The following is a 24,218-nucleotide window of genomic DNA, read 5'->3' as shown; positions in this document are numbered from 1 at the left end:
TTAAAACATTGTTTTCTGGCATCTTGCATAATGAAAATATGAGTTGAAATTTACACAGATTGATTTGTTGTAATTTGTTGTGAAATTCTTGTCATCTATAACAAGATTATTTAATCTTCTTTATTTAATTACATTATTGAAATTATTATCAAATATTATTTTAATTTGTTCTTTTTAAATTTTGATATAAGAACAATTATAGTATGAATTATATAGGTAAAAGAAAAGGAACAGGCTAAACAGACCTGTGGTTGCAGCTCCATTTTTGCCTAGAATAAGCAGCATCCTAGCTTTAGTTGGCAGTATCACTCAACTACAAAAAATTTTAAATTAGTCCCTGTGCATTACATCAAAAAGAATAGCCATATCTCAATATTAAAATTTTCACATCTTTACTTTCATACTTTACAACAAAATTAACTAACAATTATGCTCTAGAAATTCCTCTTTGTATATCTCAGTTAGTAGTTTTATCTTTGAAACCCTATGTGCTAAATTATGTAAATAGATTTTCTTCATGGTGATTAGGATTTTGGCATGAAATTACCTTTTCATAATTAAGTGATTTTATAATTGTGTAATGCGCTCATAATTTTATGATTAGTTAGATTTGTATTAGAAAATACAAATCTGTTGCTTGCAAAATAAGTATTTTAGGCTTTTACCTTTTGGTTAGAACATGCATATACCAACTCTGAGCTTTCTGCTTTTAATGTAGAAATTAAATGCTTAGCTCTTTTGTGGTAAGGTATATAGCGTCACTTATTTTCTGTAGCTTTTCCAGCATGCCTGTTGTATTCATCTTTAATTTTCTCTGATTAGATTACACCTATTACTATGTTTTAATGGTTCTGGCAGTTATACCCATAGTCATGCTAGGCAGGAACACTAACACTAGACTGTGTCATTCATTCATTACTTAAATGATTTTATTGTTTTCTAAAGTTGAAAGCCACTTCTCTTTATATTTTTCTCTGTTTCCAGATGTTATATTTTCTATTTATTAAAATAAATATTAATAGTGTTTTACTTTCCCTAAAAGAGGAAAAAAATTCACTATTATACTCAAAATTCACTATTATACTCAAAATGGGGACAAACTGCAATGGATTGTTAAATAGATAAAGGCATTAAATAACAGGATACCATGTATATGCTGAGTCTATGTCTTTATCAATTACTTTGATGACACATAAATTGGAACTTTATTCTCCATTTCCATATTTATGAAGTTTCTGATCATTATACTCTCATACTGAATTTTGTATTAAAAACGTATCTAGTAAGTCATGCTTATCACTAATTCAATTTTCTATAATGTTCATTTGACTTTTTACTGACTGTGCATTGCAGACTTTAATTCTTTCTAATCTTTGCTAGGTCCTTTTAAGCCACATTGTATATTACCAGCAACTCTTTATATTAGCATCCTTGTTTTGTACATAGAATCCATGTTTCTTTTTTTCATTTTTCTTTTTTTTTTTTGTACAAAGATGAACATATAGCAGGGACAAGTCTTTCAGTCATTCTGCATCTTCTGGTAGCACCCTCTTAACATGTCATTATTGGTTGTGTTTTGTATCTTGAGTCAAAGTCTCATATTTCCTTTCATCACAGAATATCTCCTGATTTTATCATGAATTTTTAAAATTTTGCACTTTATGAACAAGTTATTGTTCTATCTAGGTCTTTAGTTCTCCAACCATCAAAGGACATGGCATTTTGTTTCCACAAAATGACTACACTGAGCTGTCAGATTTCTTATGTTAGATCTGAAGTTTGAAATACTTTGACAAGCATTCTGTTTTTGAATTACTATCACCTGGCCATTAGCGTTTGGTAAGAGTCGGAGAGTAATGATAGGATTTTCTATTGCTCCATGGCTTCCTTTTATAGTAAACCACAACACAGCCTTAAATCCCATCCTAATATGCCGTGTCAGTGCCTTTTAAAAATGATTTGTTAGTTTTAATTGTGTGTGTGTGTGCACAAATAGCGGTGTTTGTGGAGGCCAGAAGAAGGCACTAAACTCCTCAGAGTCGGTGTTCCACATGGGTGTGGGTTGCCTGATCTGGGAGCTGAGTACCAACCTTGGGTTCTCTGCAAGAGTAGTTCATGCTCTTAATCATTGAGTCATCTTTACAGTCCCCCAAATCAACCTCTTTGGAAACCTTCCTACTCAAGCATCACATACTATATTTCCTTTTATTCTTTTTCTCCACGTTCTTAAACTTCAGCTTTAAACTTCATAAGTCTTACAGGAATCCTTGTCAATCCAGTGTTTCCTATTTCAAAACAGTTACTGACTTCTGTCCCTGCTCTCTCTCTCTAATCAAGAGCAAACATCTCAATATGACTATTTGATTAACTCCATATATCACTAGGCATGAGGATCCATTCTATACTATGCTATTTCATCTACATGTCTGGTACCTCATGGGTTCTGTCAAAGTCTCAGATTTTAACTGAGCAAGGTATTCTAATCTCTTCTCCCTTGAGCTCTTAATTTATATCCTCCATTGCAACCACTAGAACTGAAAAAGCTAAAACTTTACATTTGAAAGAAATTTAGCTATATCTGTCTCATAGATGGAACTTAAAGCTGTCATATCTGCCTATATTTTCAGTAAGTTGGAACCACAGAATAAAGAAATATGACACCTAAATGACCCACAATTTGATTTTAGAATTCTTTACCTTTTTAAAATTAACCATCCCTCAGGGTAAAGTATTACATCCTCAGCTGCAGGTGCTTATAACTTAAGTGTGATGGCATTTTTCCGGGAATGTGAGTTGAATTGAAGGAATGAATCAGTCTGTCCATTCCAAATTGTTTCACAATGTACAGAAACTTTTGGATATTTCTTCATTTACAATAATTATTTAATTTTATGTGTATGACCAATGTGCCTGCATATATGCATGAATGTACAATATGTGCATGTCTGGTGCCCATAGAGGGCCTAGAACATGCAGTTATGAATCATGTGAGCGCTGGGAACTGAAACCCAGATCCTCTGCAATATCATCAAGTGCTCTTATGTGTGAACCCTCTTGCCAGCCCACTGTTACCTAAAACGCTACATTATGAACTGTAACAACCTCTCCAGCTGTGCCTGCCATATGGATTTATGAATTCCTGTGGAGTACTATTATGACACATCCCCTTTTCCATGGGTTCATTTTGAGAGTGAAGATTGTGATAATGTGTTAACCTGCAACTAACTAGTGTGAGAAAAATGTAGTATGTTACAGAGTGAGAAGGGATAAGTTTTCTTGGCTCACTGTGAAATGGATAACTTATTTTGTGAACAGTATCTGCTTAAGATGCCATGATTATTCTCTGAATCAGGCTGTGAATTAAAGACCTGGCACAGTTTATAATGGAGGAGAGTTGGTCCCATATAAACACTGCACTTTATTTGGGATTTTATAATTATTCTACATGTCTATGAGTGCCAAAATCCCAAACCAAAATGGTAAACTCAAGTCAGCTAAGTTTGCAGCCAACTATGTTGGCATATCAATGGGCCCTGACTTAGAATGCTGAAGTACGAATGTTTTTAATTCAAGGACTGTCAGAAGCCATAATAGGCCAAGCTAATATACTAGCAGGTGATCATCCTGAAATGCATGCTTCGGATTATTATATAATCTGTGACAGGTGAGCCCGCATTCAGCAAGGCTGTGTGGAACTAATTTTAGGAAAGATTTCTGTTATTAGTATGTTTTTCCTGTTATTATTACGCATATACAATAATCAATAAGTAATAGCACACCCCTTTGGAGCAGATCTCTTCAAATCCACAAAGATGTACTATCTTATAGTAGTGCTTTGTAGAAAAATAGGTGACTTAAGTTTTAATGATGATCCTATAAGAATTCCTAAAATTATATCTGTGATTATTAAGTTCTTTTATAATTGGGACTGCTACTAGGATCTTTTTCTGATAGTCGAAACTGCAATGAGAACTCTGTCAGTCTCCCAAGTGTCACAAGCTAATTTCTCTTAGATGGCAACAAGACTTTCTCCTGCTCAGAGCACATTCCAAGAGGTTGTAAAACAATTAACCAAAGGTCATAAAAAGGGAACTAGGGTTTATTATAAGTGTTAGGACAGAAGATAAAATATTGACTGGGTTTATCTATACAAAACTTCACTTATAACTTAGTTTTGGTTTTAAACTTTCTATGAACCTATAGAGAAGACAAATGATAGCTAGATAATTACTCCTAGTGGATATGCATGCAAGCGTTTTCTGTTGTAAACTTCTATTTCAAGTTATGACTTGGTATTTTGTGTGAACTTGCAATGAACTTTGTAACATGTCATCATGTATTCTGAAAGATGTTTAAGGGCCAAGGATAAAAAGGAGACCAGAAGAATTTAATGAGAGGAACAGAACTGAGAGAAGAACTGAACTGAGAAGTTTTTAGTCAGAAGAGAACATGGTTAGAAGGAGAATGCAGAGTAGAATAACTTATGGTTCCAGCCAAAAATGTGGCAGAGGAATACCTTGTTGGCCATCAGTTGGAGGAGTGGTCTTTGGTCAGTTAAAGGCTCAATAGAGGCCCCAACAAAGGGAAACGGACAGAGGTGGGGAGGTTGGGGGGAGGTGAGAGTATGTTGGGTAGAGGGGCATATACATGGAGGCAAGGGGTGGGAGGAGGGGTAGGGAATCTTTGGAGAGGGGGGCTTTTGGGAGGGCGAAATTGGGAAAGGTTTTAACATTGGCAATGTAAATGAAGAAGATAATCAGTAAAAAAAATCAATAAAAATAAAATAAAATAAAAGAAACTATAGGTAACATAAAATAAGAGAACAATGTGCAGGATGCAGAGGGAAAGAGGAAAAAAGAAGATGTTTCAGAGACCAGAAGGAGCAGGCAGGCTCCTCCTTACCATGGGACAGAACAGGTTCCATGGTAAGGACAAGGCAGGCTTAGTCTTATTAAGAGAAACAAAGCCCTTTTCTTACAAACATGGATTTAATTCATTTAGCATTAAAAAGGTGGAAGCTTTTTCTTTCTCCATGCAATAAATATGGGAGTCCATTTTTCATCCAAAATGACAGAGTTCTTTCTGCACCAGTGCTTGGTCTTTTGCTCCATATGCATATGTAAGTATGTAATTGTGAGAATGCATGCATGTGTGTGTGTAAGTATGAAATTGTGATAATACATGCAAGCTGGGCCCAGCTGACTGTGTGAAAATATGTATGTTTGAAGCTGTATTTATGAATTTATGTGAGATTATGCATATTCACTTATGTAGAAGTTTTACTTTCTACAAGTGTTATTCTCTTCTCCTGGTTCAATAGAAGTTCCTAACTTCCCCCTAGACTGACAAGCTAGAGGTATCTGAACAATAGAGAAAAGGCTCTAGCAACTAATCCTTTACTTAGTCTCCTGCTGTTTTAGGATGAGGTGTTAAATGCCTGAGACTTGCAGTCTTTGGCTTCAGAGGAACACAGAAGGCAGGTCAGCTACATTAGCATAGTAACTTAGACTTAGATAACCTTTTATTATACAGCAACCCTAAATTTTCTGTAAGATAAAGTCTTACCCCTGAGATGCTCTTCCCCCCTCCACTGCCTCAAGAACCAAGAAGTAATAAACACCTCTGCCATGGCTGGCTCCCCAAAAAGGACAGTCTTGAGTTCATGTTGAGACCCTATTTGAAAACTGTTTGTACACATTGTGTTTGTCTTTGATATACAGCAAGTTAATTAAATAATTTTGAAAACAAGTATTCAGATGCTATAGTCACAAGGCTTTATCCTGCCTTTAACATTTGCTGTTAATCAATTATCCTATCTATCATTACATTTATGTGTAAAAATGTCATGTTAAAATCTATTTTATTTGCATGTTAATCAAAATTTAATAATGAAGAAAATTAGTTAACCTATTTGAACCTAAGATTTACAAGGTCAAGAATTTTGACTCTGGAAAACATTTCATCTTTGAGCACTTATCCAGAGACTATTTCTAAATTCTATAACCCAACCCATAATTTCTCATTATCCTGTGTAATTCACTGTAATATCACCTGATACAATGACCTGACAACATTAGTTTCCTGATAAAAATGTGCCAAAAGAACTACTAATTTCTTTCAATCTTTCTCCTTTTCTGGCCAAGAGTCATAGGGTCTATTTCTACCAAGCATTAGAACAAGAGTGGTTCTCATGGATCCCACTGTGAATGTCCACTGCTTATTTAGAGAGATGCTCAGTCAGGCTCGTGTTGTTGAAGGATCAGCATTGATCATTTCTTCTGTTTTGGCTGACTCATCCCTGGTAGCACTCTACTGGAAACATATTATGTTTTCACATCACTGGATTCTTCATATCCCCACTAGTGCCTATGATCCAAACCAACATCATCCCTTGATGCTGTCTAGAGTAACGAGCCCCACATAAGAAATGTTGGCATGTGGTAGAGCTCCCTGAAATGACATGTTGGTTATTCAGCGTCACAGTAAAAAAAAAAAAATCACTTTATAAATTGACCTTTACTTTAGGTATTACATTTGTTCATCTAATTGATCAATGGGCCATTAGTTCTAAAAATTAAACTGGAGACAAATTCTGTGATTTTTTTGCAGGTATTGAATGTGGGGAGGAATAAGCTTAAAAAGAAAATAGAAACATTCCTAATTTGAGCTTCAATCGATATAGAAAACATTTTAAAAGTGCCTATGGTTTAAGTACATAATAATTGTCAAGGATAAAAAGTGGATAGTTGAGGCAATCACTAATTGAATATAATCATTGTCTTCTTCCCAATAAAGGACATGTAATTATTTACATAAAACAAAGAAGAAGCAAAACAGGTAGAAAAACAGGCTTTTAAAAATGTATATATTTCCATTTTTAAGGAAATGATTGTCTCTGTTGAACTAATTCAATAGCTATTTATTAAGGAGCATGAGTCTGTTTCTACTTGTTATAACCTGGCACTTGCTATAACCACCCAAGCATCTTAAATCCCTCTGTTATTAGAATGAAAATGCAGAATGAAGATTTAAAATATGAAAACTGTTACTTTTGGACATCTTTTAGACACTAGGCCAGCAGGTTAACAAAATGAAACAAAACAAAAAATGGAGATCTGGAATTAACTAACCTATGGATACAGAATATGTTTCACGATGATAAGTATGTTCTTTGTTTTACTCACATATGAATGGTCGTTGCTATCTAGGCATTCAAAAGAATCTTCATGAAACATTCATGTTGCATCAGAAGGAGTTGACAGAACAATTCACAGAAAACAATCATGAGAGGAGCATCATAGAACATGTGGACCATTTTAGAGATAACTGACAGGGTGGCATTCATTTCATTGTTTTTGCTTTTTCTTCTTTTTGTTTGATTATTTATTTGTTTGTTTTATTCTACAGGGAAGATATAAGTTATTCTAGACCTGTAAGGCCTCTCTTCTGTCCCTCTACTTTTGTTGAATCCTTTGAAAGAAACAACCTCATACTTGAGAAGAACAGAGCCTCCACTTGGTGTAGATGAACAGATACTCACAGTAGCTCCTAATCCTGAAAATGAAAACACTCTACCATGTCCTTTTGGCATGTTGTAATATATAAAACATATAAGATGTTGTAATGTATGTAACAACTAACTCCTGAGCAATGCAGGTTTTAGTTTCTTCTTGTTCTGTTCAACAATGAAGTGAAGATGGAGATTTAATGACTACAGAAGAGCTTTCATTTGCAAACTGTTTAACCTTATGACACATTGATTAGCTCTCTAACAATTTGTGGCTTCTCTCATTGGCAAAGTAACAGAAGAAAGGTTGGGATTGGCTGGTCATATTTCAAATAAGGGAGCCCAATTTCACATTGTTAACACAAACATTCTAGACTTAAGGGGTATCAAGACTTAAGGGGTATCAAACAAGATTTCCTGAAGATCATTTATCATTAAAAATCTAAAGATACCCATGTCAGTGATAATACTTATCTTTATTATGACTAATATTTATCACTCAATGTTTAATTCACTGAATTAAGATGAATGTTTCTTTAAGAGGATATATAAGGTTCTCTTTCTAAGAACTAGAAATGAGGATAGAATACATATTGCACATAAATTATACTGCTAGTATTGGTTCTACCTAGGCTTGACTGATTTTAAAGCCTTAAGCCATGGTACTGTAGTAGTATTGCACCATCATGCCTATATCTGAGTACACATTACAAGAACCTATTTTTTGTCTATGATGAATGGACCTCTTCTGAATCATTCATTCCCAGTGACTCTGCCTTAGCTCACTAGCCAGCTGTGACTTTAAACTTTTTGAAGAAGTTAAGGCATCTCTCAGGAAAATCACTATTCAGGTGACATGAAATTGAAACTAAATAGAGTTTGCCTTAGTGTTGTCCAAGCAACAAGAAATCATGATTTTTAGGGCCATATTTAAATCCTTGACATTTAAATGTTCTGTTAAAACAATATTTGGGGGCAGTTCCCTTTCTACACATACATACACACACATACAAATGCACTCATGCAAACATATATACATACATGGAATGAGACAAAGTAGATTGTGGAGCCTCCTCACATTCTGGCCTATATACACATTTAACTGTGATTACATTATGACCAGAAAAAGAACAGAATTCAACACACTTTGTGTGGTTTCTTACAGCTTTCATGACATTAACTAATTGCTAGCATCATAATCATTTAAAAATCTTCTCACATTTTGCTCACTTTAAACATCATAAAAATAAGTGGAAGACAATATTCTTTAGTCTATTTAAAAACAGTTCAACATTATTCAAAATATTTTAAATTACTTAAAATATCCCTGAAGCTGGCAATGTAACTCAGTGGCAGAGCAGTTTGCCCAGCATGTTCAAAGAGTTAGGTGCCATTGCCAGTAAAACACACACACACACACACACACACACACACACACACACACACACACGATCATGGCTCCTCATATGTTTATATAACATCTGTTTTTTAAATAAGGAAATGAAATAGAATGCAGATACAGTTAATAGAAAATGCAAACATAACAACGTACAGTGACCTTAACAAGCATGAAAATTATGGCAGTTTACCTCCACTGTCATTTCGAGTCTTAGAGAGCAACTATTGAATCTAAGAGAAATGGCTAAATCAGCATTTTAATAAAGCTACACAAAGCATAGCCACTTGAGTTAATAATAGATGTGAACCGTAGATGAATCACTCGGGAGACTTAGCCGAAAAGTCTATGCCTGGTTATGAGTTATTATATGATGGTAAGTCAAAAGCCATATATATATTTTAAAAGTTTGTTGATTTTATGCTTAAGCCCATGAAAATGACCAAATAAAGTTAATAGAATTATGTTTTTAAGTTTTAGTTGTGTGAATTAACACTGTATGTTCTGTATCTCCCTACACTACTAACATTTGAGTTTACAGGACAAAGCTCAATTCCATTCTGCTGGAACAATGCTGTGGAAGAATCGAGAGTCACACCTTTAGCCAAGTTATGGTGGAACATTAGAGCCTGCACGTTCACTGTGAGAAAGGAGAGGACATAAGGTAAAAGCAGAAGGTTTACTTTCTGAGAAATGTGGTCATTTGTTCAAATCATGGAGAAGCAAATCCAAGATTCTGTCAGGCTTGGGTGAATTATGTGATATGATTCAAAATGCAAGAATCAATAAATAAGTAGATACCATAGATATCAATAACACTGGAATCAAAACTCAAGCTATTATTGTTCAAGTTTTAGAATTGAGCCAAATTGAGATCTAAGGCAGGGCAAGGGGTCAGAAGGTGGAAGAGCTTGTTCATCAAGTATGATTCCCCGAATTCAGAACCTTAGCATCTATATAAAGAGCTGGGCATAATAATGTATGTGCCTGTAACCCAAGTACTATTAATGGCAAAGGTAGGAGGGTTACAGTGGCTAGCCTCCTACTAGCCAGCTTCAGTCAGACTGTATCTTAAGAGAATAAGGCAAAGAGTGACGGGAGAAGTACATCCTGAGTTCCCTTAGCCTTCACACATAAACATGTACACATACCCCCCCCCCGACACACAAACACACAGCCATCCATTCTCATAAAATTTAGTTCTACTATGCCATCCCATCATTTGGTAAGACATGAAGACAAGAAGCAACCTGAAAATCTATCGTACAATGAAATGGATTGATATTTGAAGCAAATAAACCTGTATTTGGTAATCCAGTGCTATAAAGAATTGCCAAGTAATGGTCACACTCAGGAGGAAGACAGTAGGAATGGGGTATAAAGTAGAGAGTCAGGTAGCATGACTACAGTATAGATGTCCTTGTGATTACTCTGGCTTCCAAGGATATTAAATTTTAGCACAGTAAGATTACTCCTGCCTCAGAAACACGTCAGCCTAGCTTGGACTGAGCACACAACTGGATAAATCTAATCCTGAGAAGAGCGTGTTCGTGCTGAAAGCTGAGTAGATATGAGTGGACAGTAACAGAAGCTGAAATGAGGAAATGTGGCTCCCAGAAAGTAGATAATCAGCTTAAGTCCGCAGTAGTAATAAGAGAGAGGAAGGGCTACACCATGACTGCCCCACTTTCCCCTCTTTATTTTGTCCTTTAGTGATTATAGAATAGTCCACCTGAAATAGACACAGTGGGGGATTCTTTTAGAGCTCTAAAGATAATCCATGTGGATATGTCCAGATCAAGGAGAACTTAGAGTATCCTGGGGGAGGCTCATGACAGATAGGTTTTCTTGGGTCAGGTGTCAATTTTTATAATGTGTAGACATAGGTTTTATAGTTCGGCTGGGTATTAGATCACATCCAGAAGTTTGTCCAAGGATGTCAGAAAGGATCTGTGTCTCCAAGGAATTTGGTTTTAAATGACTTAGGATAGAGCCCAAAGATTCCTAGCATGAGAGAGCAAAACACATTTCCACTTTACTATTTATACAAAGGTGATGTGTAACCTTGGCATTGACCATGCTGTGTCTTCACATAATCACTTTGCTTTCTCCTCCTTAATGATAAACTGCATGTGCTTATTATGAGCATAAAGAGAATATAGAATGTAAACTAAGGCAGTAGTATAAAGACCATGAACAACTCCACAGATAGTCTGTTGTAGGCTATGTGTCTGATGTATTGGGAACATAATCTAACATTATTGGGTATGTGTTTTGTGTAAAAAAATTTAACAAAGAAAATACTAGCTAATGTCTCTAAAATGAAAATAGTTTCAATATCAGAACAGCTGATTTTATTCCCCTTTTTACCTCTTGGAAGCCAGACTGTAACTGATAACAATTTAGCAATAGATGCCTGATCACAAAAGAACTATTCCTGAAGATGAATAACTAGGATGGGATAATGGTAGACATTAATTTTTCTTATTGTAAAAAAAATAATACCTAAAAGCAAAAATAAAAACCTAAGACCATATAACTCTATTCTTTATTTTAATGTCTTAAAAAATTATATGTGACATGTACAGGTCCTTGCATGAGTATTTCCCATGGGTGTAAATTCAGAAGGTGACCACAGGTTGACTTCAAATGTCTTCTCCCATCATTCTTCGTCTTACTATTTTCAGAAAGGGTCTCTCACTGAACTTGCAAGTCTCCATTTTGATTACACTGAATATAGTGAGCCTCCAGGATCCATCCTCCTCTGTGTCCAGCAACCCCCAGTGTTGAGGTCATAGAACACCACACTACACCTCATTTTATGTAGGTATGGAGACTGAAGTTCAGGGTCTCAGACTTACATAGGAATAACTTTACCCACTGAACCACCTTTCCACCCCCAAATATACTTTTATACAAGGAATGTTCAGCAATTCAGCTTGAGTGATGTGGAATCAAAGATTTCCACCCAAGCAGGGCTGGCCCTACACTGGTTTTGTGGAACATGATCTAAGTGACTAGATATCAGATCTAGTACTGCCTCTGAGTTAACTTAAGTTCTATACAATAGTATATTGGAAGACTGAATCCCAGTTCTATGGGATCAGATTATCTTTGAGAAATGGTTGGCCATTTACTGTCATAATAGATTACCTAGATAATTCTAAAGATAACTTGGTCCAGTCTTGGCCAGAGTGGTAAGATGTGTGTGTGTGTGTGTGTGTGTGTGTGTGCATGCACCAGAGAAGGAGCTTTGTGTTTCTCAAACTTCAGTATGCATGTAAACAGTGGGAGATCTCATTAAAAGTAAGATTTAGTTCAACTGGCCCTGAGTGGGGTCTGAGCATTTGCCCTTATTATAAATTCCCAGTTGAGATCTCTGCTGGTTTTGAGTAGCAAGGACCTTGGTGGCACAGAAAAAGACTCAAATCTCCCTTCAAATATAGTTGATATATTTCAATGATGAATAACCTGGGGACTCAATTACATCAGAAGGAATCATCACAAAACATCTCATTTTAATCCTATCTAATGAGAGCTTGGCTAAAGGTCATGAATTTCTGGTGCCAGTTGATACACGGGATGACAGAATTAAAGGGAAATTCTGAGAATTCACTGATGTCTGTTTCTAATACAAAAGAACACCCAAGGACAACCAGAGTACATCAGACTCATTTATTTTTCTGTGACTATATCCCCATTTAATGCTAAAAATCCATGTAGTGATTTACATACATATATACATACACACACACACACACAGAAATGATACTATCACAGTGACAAAAAATTGGAAATATATACTTCTCAAGAACGATTATTTGCTGTTCATTTCTATGTTGCTGAATGAGGGTCTGAAAATGAATGCTTTTTGGAACAGGATGAGCGGCATCCCTTACAGTACATTTCATGACTTTACTGAGTACCCCGCTGATACAGTAAAAGCCTGACTTATTTCCGACCCCCTGGCATGATATGTTACCATTGAAACCAGGATGCCATATGGTAAGTCTGAAATGCCCAGTAGGTCTGGTAGCTTTTGGTTATTATACCAGCTTTTAGGTGGCATTCAGGTTGTAAAAAGAGCATGAGAAAATTGTTAACTACAGCCTGCATTGGAGGTTTCTGAATGGCAGGGAGATTTGATCAGATAATCATTAACTCTACTGGACAAAACAGATAGCATGTCTGACATGCTCCCTCGCAACCTTCAAGATGTTCTTTGTTGCTTTCTTGAAAATATCTGGCTGCACCTGTCTTGCACACAGCATTACTGTGTGCATGGCTTCTAATAGAGCCCATAATGAGAATATTTATTTCCTTGTCTTTCACCCTCCAGACTGTCAAGAATGTCAGAACAGCTCAAGGAAGTAGATTTCAGAGATGCTGAATGCTGTCAATGGAGACAGACATATTTCAGACGTCTATGGCAATTTTTAATAACATTCTCAGTGGGAAGCGGGAAGGAGTTAGGCACCTCATCATCAGGCAACACAGACCCCTCACTTCGTCATCATGTTGTGTCCTTTACATTGCTCCTGCTACACCAGGGAAGAGGAGGACACTGAAAATACACCTCTAAGATGAATTGTGGCAGTCACTGTCATGTTTCTGAAGCTTAATACTCTGAAGGTGCTCATAGAAAAATTAGCAAAACTCCCATTTTCATTTTAATTAGATTATATATTTATAAGTGCTAATCTGAACACATTTCACAAGAATCAAAATACATGTTGATAGTGAATGGTTTCCTTTAAAAAAGGATAGGCCCCAACAATGCAAAGACACTTAATGAAGACATTCATTAACATTTATTGAGTTATAATTATGGAATAATGTGACTAAAAGGGATCTGAGAGATTTGTAAGTTCTTTCCTTACAAGACAGGAAGAGTGAGGCCTCGAGATTTCAAAATACTGACACAATTTATGATAATGATTTGAATCGGAACTAGGGATTTCCCTTGTGTCTGTGAGCTTAGCACTTCTGATTTCATTTGTAAGGAAATGCATTACTAAGGAACGGCCCCCTTTTTAATGCACAAGCCCCGATAACCCTAGCCATCCCATATCTCAGACAGACTCCACTTGCTGATTTCCATAAAGCCGTGCGCTTGTTCTTGAATTGAAAGCTTCCAAGTCTTCTCCCTAATTGTCTTCTCTGCTGGGAATGCTATATGTGACATTAGATTCAAAAGGAAGTTATAAAGGTGAGACTTGTCTCAGTTGTTGAGTTTCTCAAAGAAGCTCAAGAATTATCTGCATATGAGCTCTAGAACCCAGATAAATCTATGTGATGTTATATAGGATCATCTTACTGTTGGGAAGTCAAAGACAGGTATGTGCCTGTGGACCTTTGGTCAGTGAACCTAGCCTGCCTGACATCTCCAGACCCAAGGGAAACCCTGTCTCAAAATAGAACACAACAAACAAATAAACAAAAGATTTAACAAACTAAGGTGGGTATCTCCTAAGGAATGTCCTAAGTTTGACCCATTGCCTTGTGTATACACACACACACACACACACACACACACACACACACACACACACGCATGCACACATGTATTCACACACACATACACACACACAAACACACATGCACACACACATACACATACATACACACAGACACGCATGCATACACACACACACACACACACACACACACACATGCACACCTGCATATACACATGGTCAGTGCCTATTACATACACACAGAAGAAGTTACAATTTTGAATAAAAGAAAAAAAAATAGTAGTTTCAAACAGCAAGTTTGAAAGTTTGCTCTTTCAGCCATAAATGTCAAACAGAAAACTTATGGAATCATGATAGTAGATTAACTAAATCAGATCTCCCAAGAATAGTTACTATCAGTCTTTTATAAGAAAAGATTTCTTTGCTTTAATTTTACATGTATGAGTGTTTTGACTTCATGTTTATTTGTGCATTATATGAATGCCTGATTCCAAAGAAAGCCAGAAGAGATTTCAGATAATCTGGAACTAGAGTTGTAGGTGACTATGAGCCACCTTGTAGGTGCTGAGCATCGAATGTGTGTTCTCTGGTATTCTTGCCTGCTTAACCAGCTTTCTATCCACTGATTTTATCAAGTTTATCATTGAAAACTCAGCAATTGGGAGCCTTAGCTGCTCTTGAAGGGGACCCAGGTTTAATACTCAGCACCTAAATGGCAGCTCACAAAAATGTGTAGCTTTAATTCTGGGAAACTGATAGCAAGTTTTGATCGCAAAAGAAAACCCCAACATATATATATATATATATATATACACACATATACATATACATGCATACATACATACAAATAAAATAATCATACATAAAATATCCTTTGTGAAATTCTAATAAGTATCACTATTTAACCCTAAATATTTGATAACTTTTGCCTGGCATTTTTCAGTATTATTCTTTATGAACATAACCATGATTTCTTAGTGTCTTTTGCCCCTAGACGTGATTAACTAAAGTAATAAGTGAACTGCTTCCTTAGTTCTGTTAACAGCTATAGCTAATCATTACACCTGTCTTAGGAGTAGCTGGCCAGAAACACTGGAGATTAGGAAGTTAGCTGTTCCTGGTCCTGGAGGTAGAAGAGCCTTGTGTATCTGACTCTTTTTATTAGTGGGGTCTGATGCTAACTCTAGGCAGTTGTATCTATAGATACTGAATGGAATTAAATCATTGCATAACCAGCTGGTATCTAGAATTCTGGAGAATTGCTTGTTGGTATAGAAAATCAAAGCACACATATTTGGTTGCAGAGGTTTAATGCGGACAGTCTATAGAGCTCTTCTCAGACACAGCCTTGGAGAAAATGGCTTAGCACCATTTTTTCCTTTTAACCTGCACAGACATAATAGGTACTCATAGTTTAGCCACATCACCTGACCAAATGAGAGGATTCTGACTCTGACCGGCTTGAACATCTTTTCCTTTGTGCCAGGCACATGGTGACATGGGACATTTGTACTGTCTTTTATTTTCCGATTCTAAGTATAAGAGGAATCATAACAGCCATTCTCTACATAGAAGGACTATGGAAATCACTATAAATGACACTGTCACCTCAGTTGATGTCAAGAGAGAAAACATTCTGCAAGAAAAATATCAGCCAATGAAGTATGCATGCACGTGTAGACATATTTTTATGTACCTCCAGAATGGGGTGGCGGGCCGCACAGGAGCACCATTCCCTGACCTCGACGGACTGACACTGTGCTTCTTGTTCTTGTCTTAAAGTTTTCAAGATCTGTTGGGAGAAATGAAAGAAAACACATTTAAGCTTTATAGCCCTAAGGTACCATGGGACACTATGACAATTTCCTAGAAGATAGTTGTGTTGAAAAAAATATTTTGGATTTCACTTATACCAGGGAAATTCTGAGTAACTGATACTGAAACTTTTATCAATATTTTCTCTTACTCCTATATTCCATTGCTAAATTGTCCAATAAAGCAGGCGCTTTCCATTTGTGTCTATTCAGACTCAGAATAACTAAAATTAAATGTGTAATTTAGTTCCTCAGATAACACTAGTCGATTTTTGAGTACTTAATAACCACATACCACATTGTGCATTGTACATAAAAACACTTCTATCATTCTAGAAAACTCTACTAGGTAATACCAACTTAGGTGAAGAAAATGAAATTTGTATAACCTCCAGTAGTTAAGTGTCATTGTTAATATAAAAATTCTTGTTTCTGTTCACTTCTGTTCATTTCATTTCACAAATCTATTTTATGCAATGATCTCTTGCTCTAATATATATATATCACCCTTCCAGGGGCTGGGATTACTGAACTCTATTCTTCAATGTACACATTATATGTATATAGGTACATGGATGTGGATGTGTATATATAAGTACAGTATACACAGATATATTTGGAATCAAAAAAGGTCATTTTGAATTCTTAGCTGTTTTTAAATATTTAAAAGCAGGTAAGAAATTATCATTTTCTTGGGAGAAACTTCTACGTATACAAGTAAGAAAGATAAGGCATTTATAGCCTGAAGTCTTCACCTAGAAGAAATAAATAACTAGTTGCAACTAAATAGTCATATAAAATTCATGTAATAAAGGGGAAGCTGGTTTTGAACAGAGTATTTTCACCTCCTATGTCACCAATATGAATTCTCTTAATAATGAGCATAGACGGAATTATTATTTCATTTTCTCTCCTGTACTAATTAATTATTCAATCTAAAACTCAATTATGGATTTAAGTCCTTTCTGACTCACGTATGTCATACAAGGTTACAAGTCATGTAGCTGTACCTACTGGGATAGAAGAAAATTGACTTCTCCCTCGGCCATTTGGGTGGCTGCTTTACAATGATAAGATTACCTCATGAGAGATAAACAGCAATTATATAGCAATCATATGAGCTCAGTATTATTCCTGTTTATCCTTACTACGAAGTCTACTAAGGCTGGTAATACTTGTGAGTGGTAGGGCCACATGAGCCTGAACAACCTTTCCATAGGTCCAAATGGACATATTTGACACCCAGTTTAGTTTCAGGGAAAGTTTATTATACATTAAAAGCTACACACAATTTTGTCTTCACATAGCTTATTCTAAAACTGTGTAAATCTTAAGCCTACACAGGCTTTCCATTATTGTGGTTGTTGTTATTTTTAGATAAGTTTCACTTGGTACCTCCAGAATACAAGTACTTTGAGAGTGATGATACTACCTTACACTGGTTCAAAATCTCTGTCAATTCCTTCAATGCAGGACCTAATCACATAAATCCAAAGACTATCGCAGTGAAGGGGGAAGATGGGTTAAATGAAGGAGACATACTATCTGCACAAAAAAAACTAAAACAAAACAAACAATGCTAGAATCCAAAATTACATTTATGATGTAGTGTATATCTTTTCATTCAACAGTGTCTTAGTAACTTGTCTATTGCTGTAATAGGTCATTATAATAAATTCATTTATTAAAGAAAGTGTTTAATTTGGGCCTCATTGTTCTTGAGGGTTGGATTCTATTACAACTACGGCAGGGAATATGGCAGGGAGCAGGCAGGGAGGCATGATGCTTCAATAGTAACTGAGAGTCTTCATTGTTATACTGGCTGGTGTTGTAGTCAACTTGACACAAGCTGGAGTTATCATAGAGAAAGGAGGCTCCTTTGTGGAAATGCCTCCATGAGATCTGTCTGTAAGGCATTTTCTCAATTAGTGATCAAAGGTAAAAGGACCCGTTGTGGGTAGTACTATCCCTGGGCTGGTAGTATTGGGTTCTATAAGAGAGCAGGCTGAGCAAGTCAAGGGAAGCAAGCCAGTAATATTCCTCCATGGCCTCTGCATCAGCTCCTGCTTCCTAACCTACTTGAATTCTACTCCTGATTTCCTGTGGTAATGAACACCAATGTGGAAGTGTGAGCTGAATAAACCCTTTCCTTCCCAACTTGCTTCTTGGTCATGATGTTTGTGCAGGAAAAGAAACCCTGATTAAGACAATCATGATCCACAAGCAGGAGGAAGAGGGGAAGACACTGGAAAGAACTTGTAGTTTTGAAACCTCCAAGCCTATATCCCCAGTGGCATACCTCCTCCAAAAGGACCACAGCTTGTGACCTTTCCCAAACAGTTACAGTAACGGGGCATAAAACATATGGGTATATAATCCGATGGAGTATATTTTCACTCAAACACTACAAATAGATTCTAGGTTATGGCTGGGAAAATGCTGTTTTTCTTTTATTTAAGGAAATAATATGAAAGTAGATAAAATAGATATTTTCATAAAAAGCATTCCATGGAATTTTTAAACCATTTTAAGTATTTTAAACATTTATTCTTACAAAAGATGCTGAATCTCAGCAAATAAACTACCGTTTGGCTCTTAGCATGTGCCATCTACATTTTTGGGTAGCTAACCCATCCAATTTTCACAGTGGCATAAAAACAAAGAACAGTCAATCCATTTAGACATAAGCAAACATTACTTCTTTCTTAATAAGCAGAGTGACAAAATGAGACATGGAACTAGAAAAATGGCCTAGTGGGTAAGGAAATTCTTGCTCTTCTTTCAAAGGACCTGGGTTCAGTTCCCAGCACACAAGAGTAGCTCACAATTCGAATATCCACTTCCAGGAGACTGACATCTTGCCTGGTCTCCACAGTTACTGCCTACATATGATGTACATACATACATACATGCAACACTTATACACATAAAAAGAAAAGTCAATACATTTTCCAAAATGAAAAAAAAACTAAAAAAAAAAAAATACAACTTTCAAATATTCTACTAGAGCTTTAAAAATGGGATCCAGATTCTTACTTTATGAATGCCATTAATTTTATAATATTTGAGTGCTCAGAGTATACTCATATGGCTTTGAGGAAATATTTAAAAATATTTGTTTGTAATTAATTAAAAAGAATCCCAGATGGTGGAACTGATCCATTCTGAGTGGAAAAGCTGTCTTTTGGACAGACCTGAGTTTGGAAACCATTTCTGCCACATATTAGTTGTGGTGGTCTTGTCATTTTATGACATGTAAATTGCAGATTACACGTGCTTTGCTTTAAATAAGCAAACTGTTAAAGGGAATACTATGCAAGAAAGGATACATCCAAGCACAAATCCTTTAATGTTTCCAGGTTGGTTGTTCAGCATAAGCTCTGTCCACCAAGCAATGTTGTGATCCCATGGAAAATTACTCCCTAAGCATCTAATTTTAAAAGACATCCAAGTTGCAAATACACAGCAGAGTGAACTGTGGGTGCTAAGAAAAATAAATGATATATTTGTCCATATTTCTGTAAATATAATGGTGAATATATTGGTGAATATATCACCTCTAGGTGATATTTTCAAATATTATAGCTAGTAACATGGTGTCATATATATATATATATATATATATATATATATATATATATATATATATATATATATATATATGAGCAATATTTATACTTGTTCACTAATGGCCAAGATTGTTATTGGCAATATTTATAAAACAGATAATAAATGTAAAATATGCAGTGCAGTGTTTATTATAGAATGCATTTTTTTATCCTAATGTAGCACTGAAACCAACCAACCAACCAACCAACAAACAAACAAATTAGTGAAAGATAAGAGTCAAGCTTCACAGATTTTATCACAAATGGCTGTTCAAACTATACAGACATTCACTGAGACATAGCTTTTGGGTCTAGTTATTTAAGTGTGTGTTTGTGTGTGTGTGTGTGTGTGTATTCTGTTGTGAGTTTTCAATATTAAAGACTATAAATAAAATACACACACCATGTTAAATATAAATTAATGTATTTACAGTAACTTTAGATTATGATCATAATCTAGAGATGATTAAATAATGATAACCACTATTAAAGAGAACACATTATGGGTAACACTTCTTCACCATGACTATCATACAACGTGCAGCCATAGCCATTTGCAGATTATACTGAGGTTATACTATGTACCTTGCACTATTCTTACATATCTTCATCTAGTTCCATTACGGCTCCAGTTCTCCATTCATAAGTAATGTCTGAAAATTCAGTGCTAATGTAACAAAGTTCACCATTTCAGTGTTCATGCACCTGGAAACTTGTCAAAATAGTACACTCAATTCCCTCAGGAGCCACTGATTCCTTACCTTCACTAGGAATGTCATAATGCCAAGGACATAGAGCACCTAAGCCAATTAATTGACAAAAATGAAGTGTACACAAATGAATTTTCTATCAATGATTGTAAGGGCAGCTCCACTATAATGCAGTGTGTTGATTAAGGATATCAATCTCAAATTGGCATCCTCTCTAGATAACTACTTAATGTGGAAATTGAATTATTGGGTAAAAGAATGAAACAAGAGGAGGAAGAAAAGGAAGAGGAGGAGGAGGAAGAGGAGAAGCATGAGGAGGATGAAGAGAAGGAGGAAGAGAATAAGAAACAACTCTGGTAAGAAAAAGGAATATTGGGGGCTGGAGAGATGGCTCAGTGGTTAAGAGCACTGACTGCTCTTCCAAAGGTCCTGAGTTCAAATCCCAGCAACCACATGGTGGCTCACAACCATCAATAATGAGATCTGATTCACTTTTCTGGAGTTTCTAAAGACAGCTACAATGTACTTATATATAATAAATAAATAACTCTTTAAAAAAGGAAAAAGGAATATTTCCCTGTTAGGAAATAACTGGCCTAGTCATTATTTTAAGTTCTCCCTTTAACTCCTGTATGAAATTACTAAAATCACAATTGAATACAAGACATAATGTATGACAAAGAATTAATATGCATGTTCCACAGTTTCTTTAAAAAAGTAGTTTCTGGAAGTGTCATGTCCAGTTTTCTGAGGAACTGCCAGACTGATTTCCAAAGTGGTTGTACCATCTTACAGCCCCACCAGCAGTGGAAAAGTGTTCCTTTTTCTCCACATCCTTGCCAACACCTGCTGTCTCCTGTATTTTTGACCTTAGCCATTCTGACTGGTGTAAGGTGAAATCTCAGGGTTGTTTTGATTTGCATTTCCCTAATGACTAATGATGTTGAGCACTTCTTAAGGTGCCTCTCAGCCATCTGAATTTTTCCAGGTGAAAATTCTTTGTTTAGATCTGTGCCCCATTTTTTAATAGGGTTATTTGGTTCCCTGGGGTCTAACTTCTTGAGTTCCTTGTATATATTGGATATTAGACCTTTATCAGATGTAGGGTTGGTGAATACCCTTTCCCAATTTGATGGTTGCTGTTTTGTCCTTTTAACAGTGTCCTTTGCCTTACAGAAACTTTGTAATTTGATGAGGTCCCATTTGTCAATTCTTGATCTTAGAGCATAAGCTATTGGTGATCTGTTCAGGAACTTTTCCCCCATACCCCTGCCTCTAGGGCATTCCCCAGTTTCTTTTCTATTAGTTTCAGTGTGTCTGGTTTTACATGGAGGTTCTTGATCCACTTGGAGTGTAGTACATGGAGAAAAGAATGGATCAATTCGCATTCTTCTCCATGCTGACCTCCAATTGAACCAGCACCATTTGTTGAAAAGGCTATCTTTTTTCCACTGGATGTTTTTTTGGCTCCTTTGTCGAAGATCAAGTGACCATAGGTGTGTGGGTTCATTTCTGGATCTTCAATTCTATTCCTATACCTCTCCTGGACATATACCCAAAGGATTCCCCGGCAGCACTAAAGACACATGCTCCATTATGTTCATAGCAGCCTTATTTATAATAGCCAGAAGCTGGAAAGAACCCCGATGCCCCTCAAAGGAGGAATGGATACAGAAAATGTGGTATATTTACACAATGGAATACTACTCAGCAATTAGAAACAATGAATTCACAAAAATTTTAGGCAAATGGTTTGATCTGGAAAAATATCATCCTAAGTGAGGTAACCCAGTCACAAAAGATTACACATGGAATGCAATCTCTGATAAGTGGATATTAATTAGCCCAGAAGCCCTGAATACCCAAGGCACAAATCGCATAACAAATGACTCCCATGAAGAAGTATGGGGAAGGTCCTGATTCTGGAAAGGATTGATCTAGCATTGGAGGGGAATATAAGGACAGAGAAAAAAAGGAGGGAAGTGATTGGAGAAAGGATGGAGAGAAGAAGGTTTATGGGACATATGGGGAGGGGGGGATCCGGGAAAGGGGAAATCATTTGGAATGTAAACAAAGAATATAGAAAATAAAAATATATAAAAAAGAAAACAATAAATAAAAAAGTAGTTTCTTAATCCACCTTTACCTATGGTCATCGATATGCAATGCACAGACCATAAAATAACTTTAGTTCTGTGATCACTTTGTTTGCCACTATTTTATGTAAAAATTTCATAAATAATGATCTGGGGTGTGAACAGTTTTATGGTAGATATGTTTGCCAATCATATTTTAATGCCAAGTATCTATCCTTTATTCTCTTGTAAAATATCCTATTGATATCTTACTTTTTCATCAAATTGGAAAATGTGTTCCAACATTTGGAATGAGCTAGCTCATCTTGGGTACCTACCAAAGGGCTTTGGTAGTTAAATTCCTGGAAGAATGAAGGGCACAAAAGCCCTAAAATTGCAACATGAAATTACTAATAAACTTAGAACAGAAAAGCATTCAGAATTCAAACCACAGAGTAAATCAGAGAGTAAGATGGAAAACATCTAAACATTTCCTGTCTAGAAAGTTATTAAATGTTGAGAGCTTGTTAAAAAAATAGTAGCTTCCCATAAATACTTGGACAGGTTCCAGAGCCAATAAAAGCAACATGATCTAAGAAATTTTTGTGAGAAATAATAACATTGACTAAGAGAAAGCAATTTATTTAAGCCCCCATTAAGAGACCAGTCATTGCACACGTGGGCAGGAAGGGCTGATGCTATCTGCAAGCTGGCACCTCCCAGAGGAGCATATAAAAACTTGAGTTGTAAAATGGCCAGGAAAGGTTAATGAGTTAGTAACACACATCATGGTGTGCTATAAGTCCACAGAGGAAAGGAAGAAAATGAAGAATGAAAAGTGTCGTAGTAAACTACGTACAAACCACAACCAGTTTTAGTTATGCATCCTGTATTTATGTGTACTATACAAGAGACGTTTAAAAATACACAATTTTTATTTTTTCATGACTTGGATAGACCTGGATTCTATTCTCACAGTGACCTTCGCACAAGAAACCGTCAGCACCCATCTCCTGTCTCATTGCTTCCTTCAGTTTTGGGGGAAAAAAGCAATCAATAAGGAAATCAATATCAATCCAGGAAGATGGTCAAGTAATACATTGGTTATGAATATGATTTCCATAATGATGATTTCAACATTTATAAAAAGAAAGAGCTATTTTCAGAGAGTAATTCCAAAACCCTGTTACCAGGCAGCATATTTTAAATCATGTCTTAATGTCTTCCATTTGGTCCTTATGTGTGGGTGCACATATGCATGCTTCTTGGGATTGCAGAGGCTCATACCCAGAATAAATCTGAATTCACAAAACCTCATGGGTTGCAAAAAGCCACATTTTTGTACATTTCCACTCAGGGAAGAGGAAGAAACCATTAGTGAGACTGGCATGGTTGACTGGGTTTCCAAGTGTGAGTTTACGGCAAGAGGAAGAATTGCTTAATGGGTTATCACACTGACTTTGGAATCAGAGACCTGGTGAATGAGCTCAGCGCTCACTCCTGCTCCATCTCCCTATGATGTGGGTGAGTTCCTTAATCTCCTTGAACTTCAATTTTTTCGTCTACAGTATCAGGTCAATAATTCCCATCTCATAGGGCTCTCTGAAGATGAAAATGATATGTGTAAAGCA

General features: G+C 36.1%; 1 protein-coding gene across 6 annotated transcripts in view; it reads right to left on the bottom strand.

Annotated features, from left to right (window-relative positions):
- Positions 1-24,218, bottom strand: part of LOC127679002 (contactin-4) — a 358,955-nt gene that overhangs the window by 264,007 nt on the left and 70,730 nt on the right. For all 6 annotated transcript variants that reach the window (XM_052174443.1, XM_052174445.1, XM_052174444.1 and 3 more), the window contains exon 2: positions 16,077-16,172. In XM_052174443.1, coding sequence (XP_052030403.1) covers positions 16,077-16,172 — 96 coding nt within the window. The remainder of the gene's footprint in view (positions 1-16,076; positions 16,173-24,218) is intronic.

The sequence above is a fragment of the Apodemus sylvaticus genome, chromosome 2 (assembly GCF_947179515.1).
Source record: "Apodemus sylvaticus chromosome 2, mApoSyl1.1, whole genome shotgun sequence".
Classification (NCBI taxonomy): Eukaryota; Metazoa; Chordata; class Mammalia; order Rodentia; family Muridae; genus Apodemus; species Apodemus sylvaticus.
This window is presented reverse-complemented; position numbering and strand designations above follow the sequence as displayed.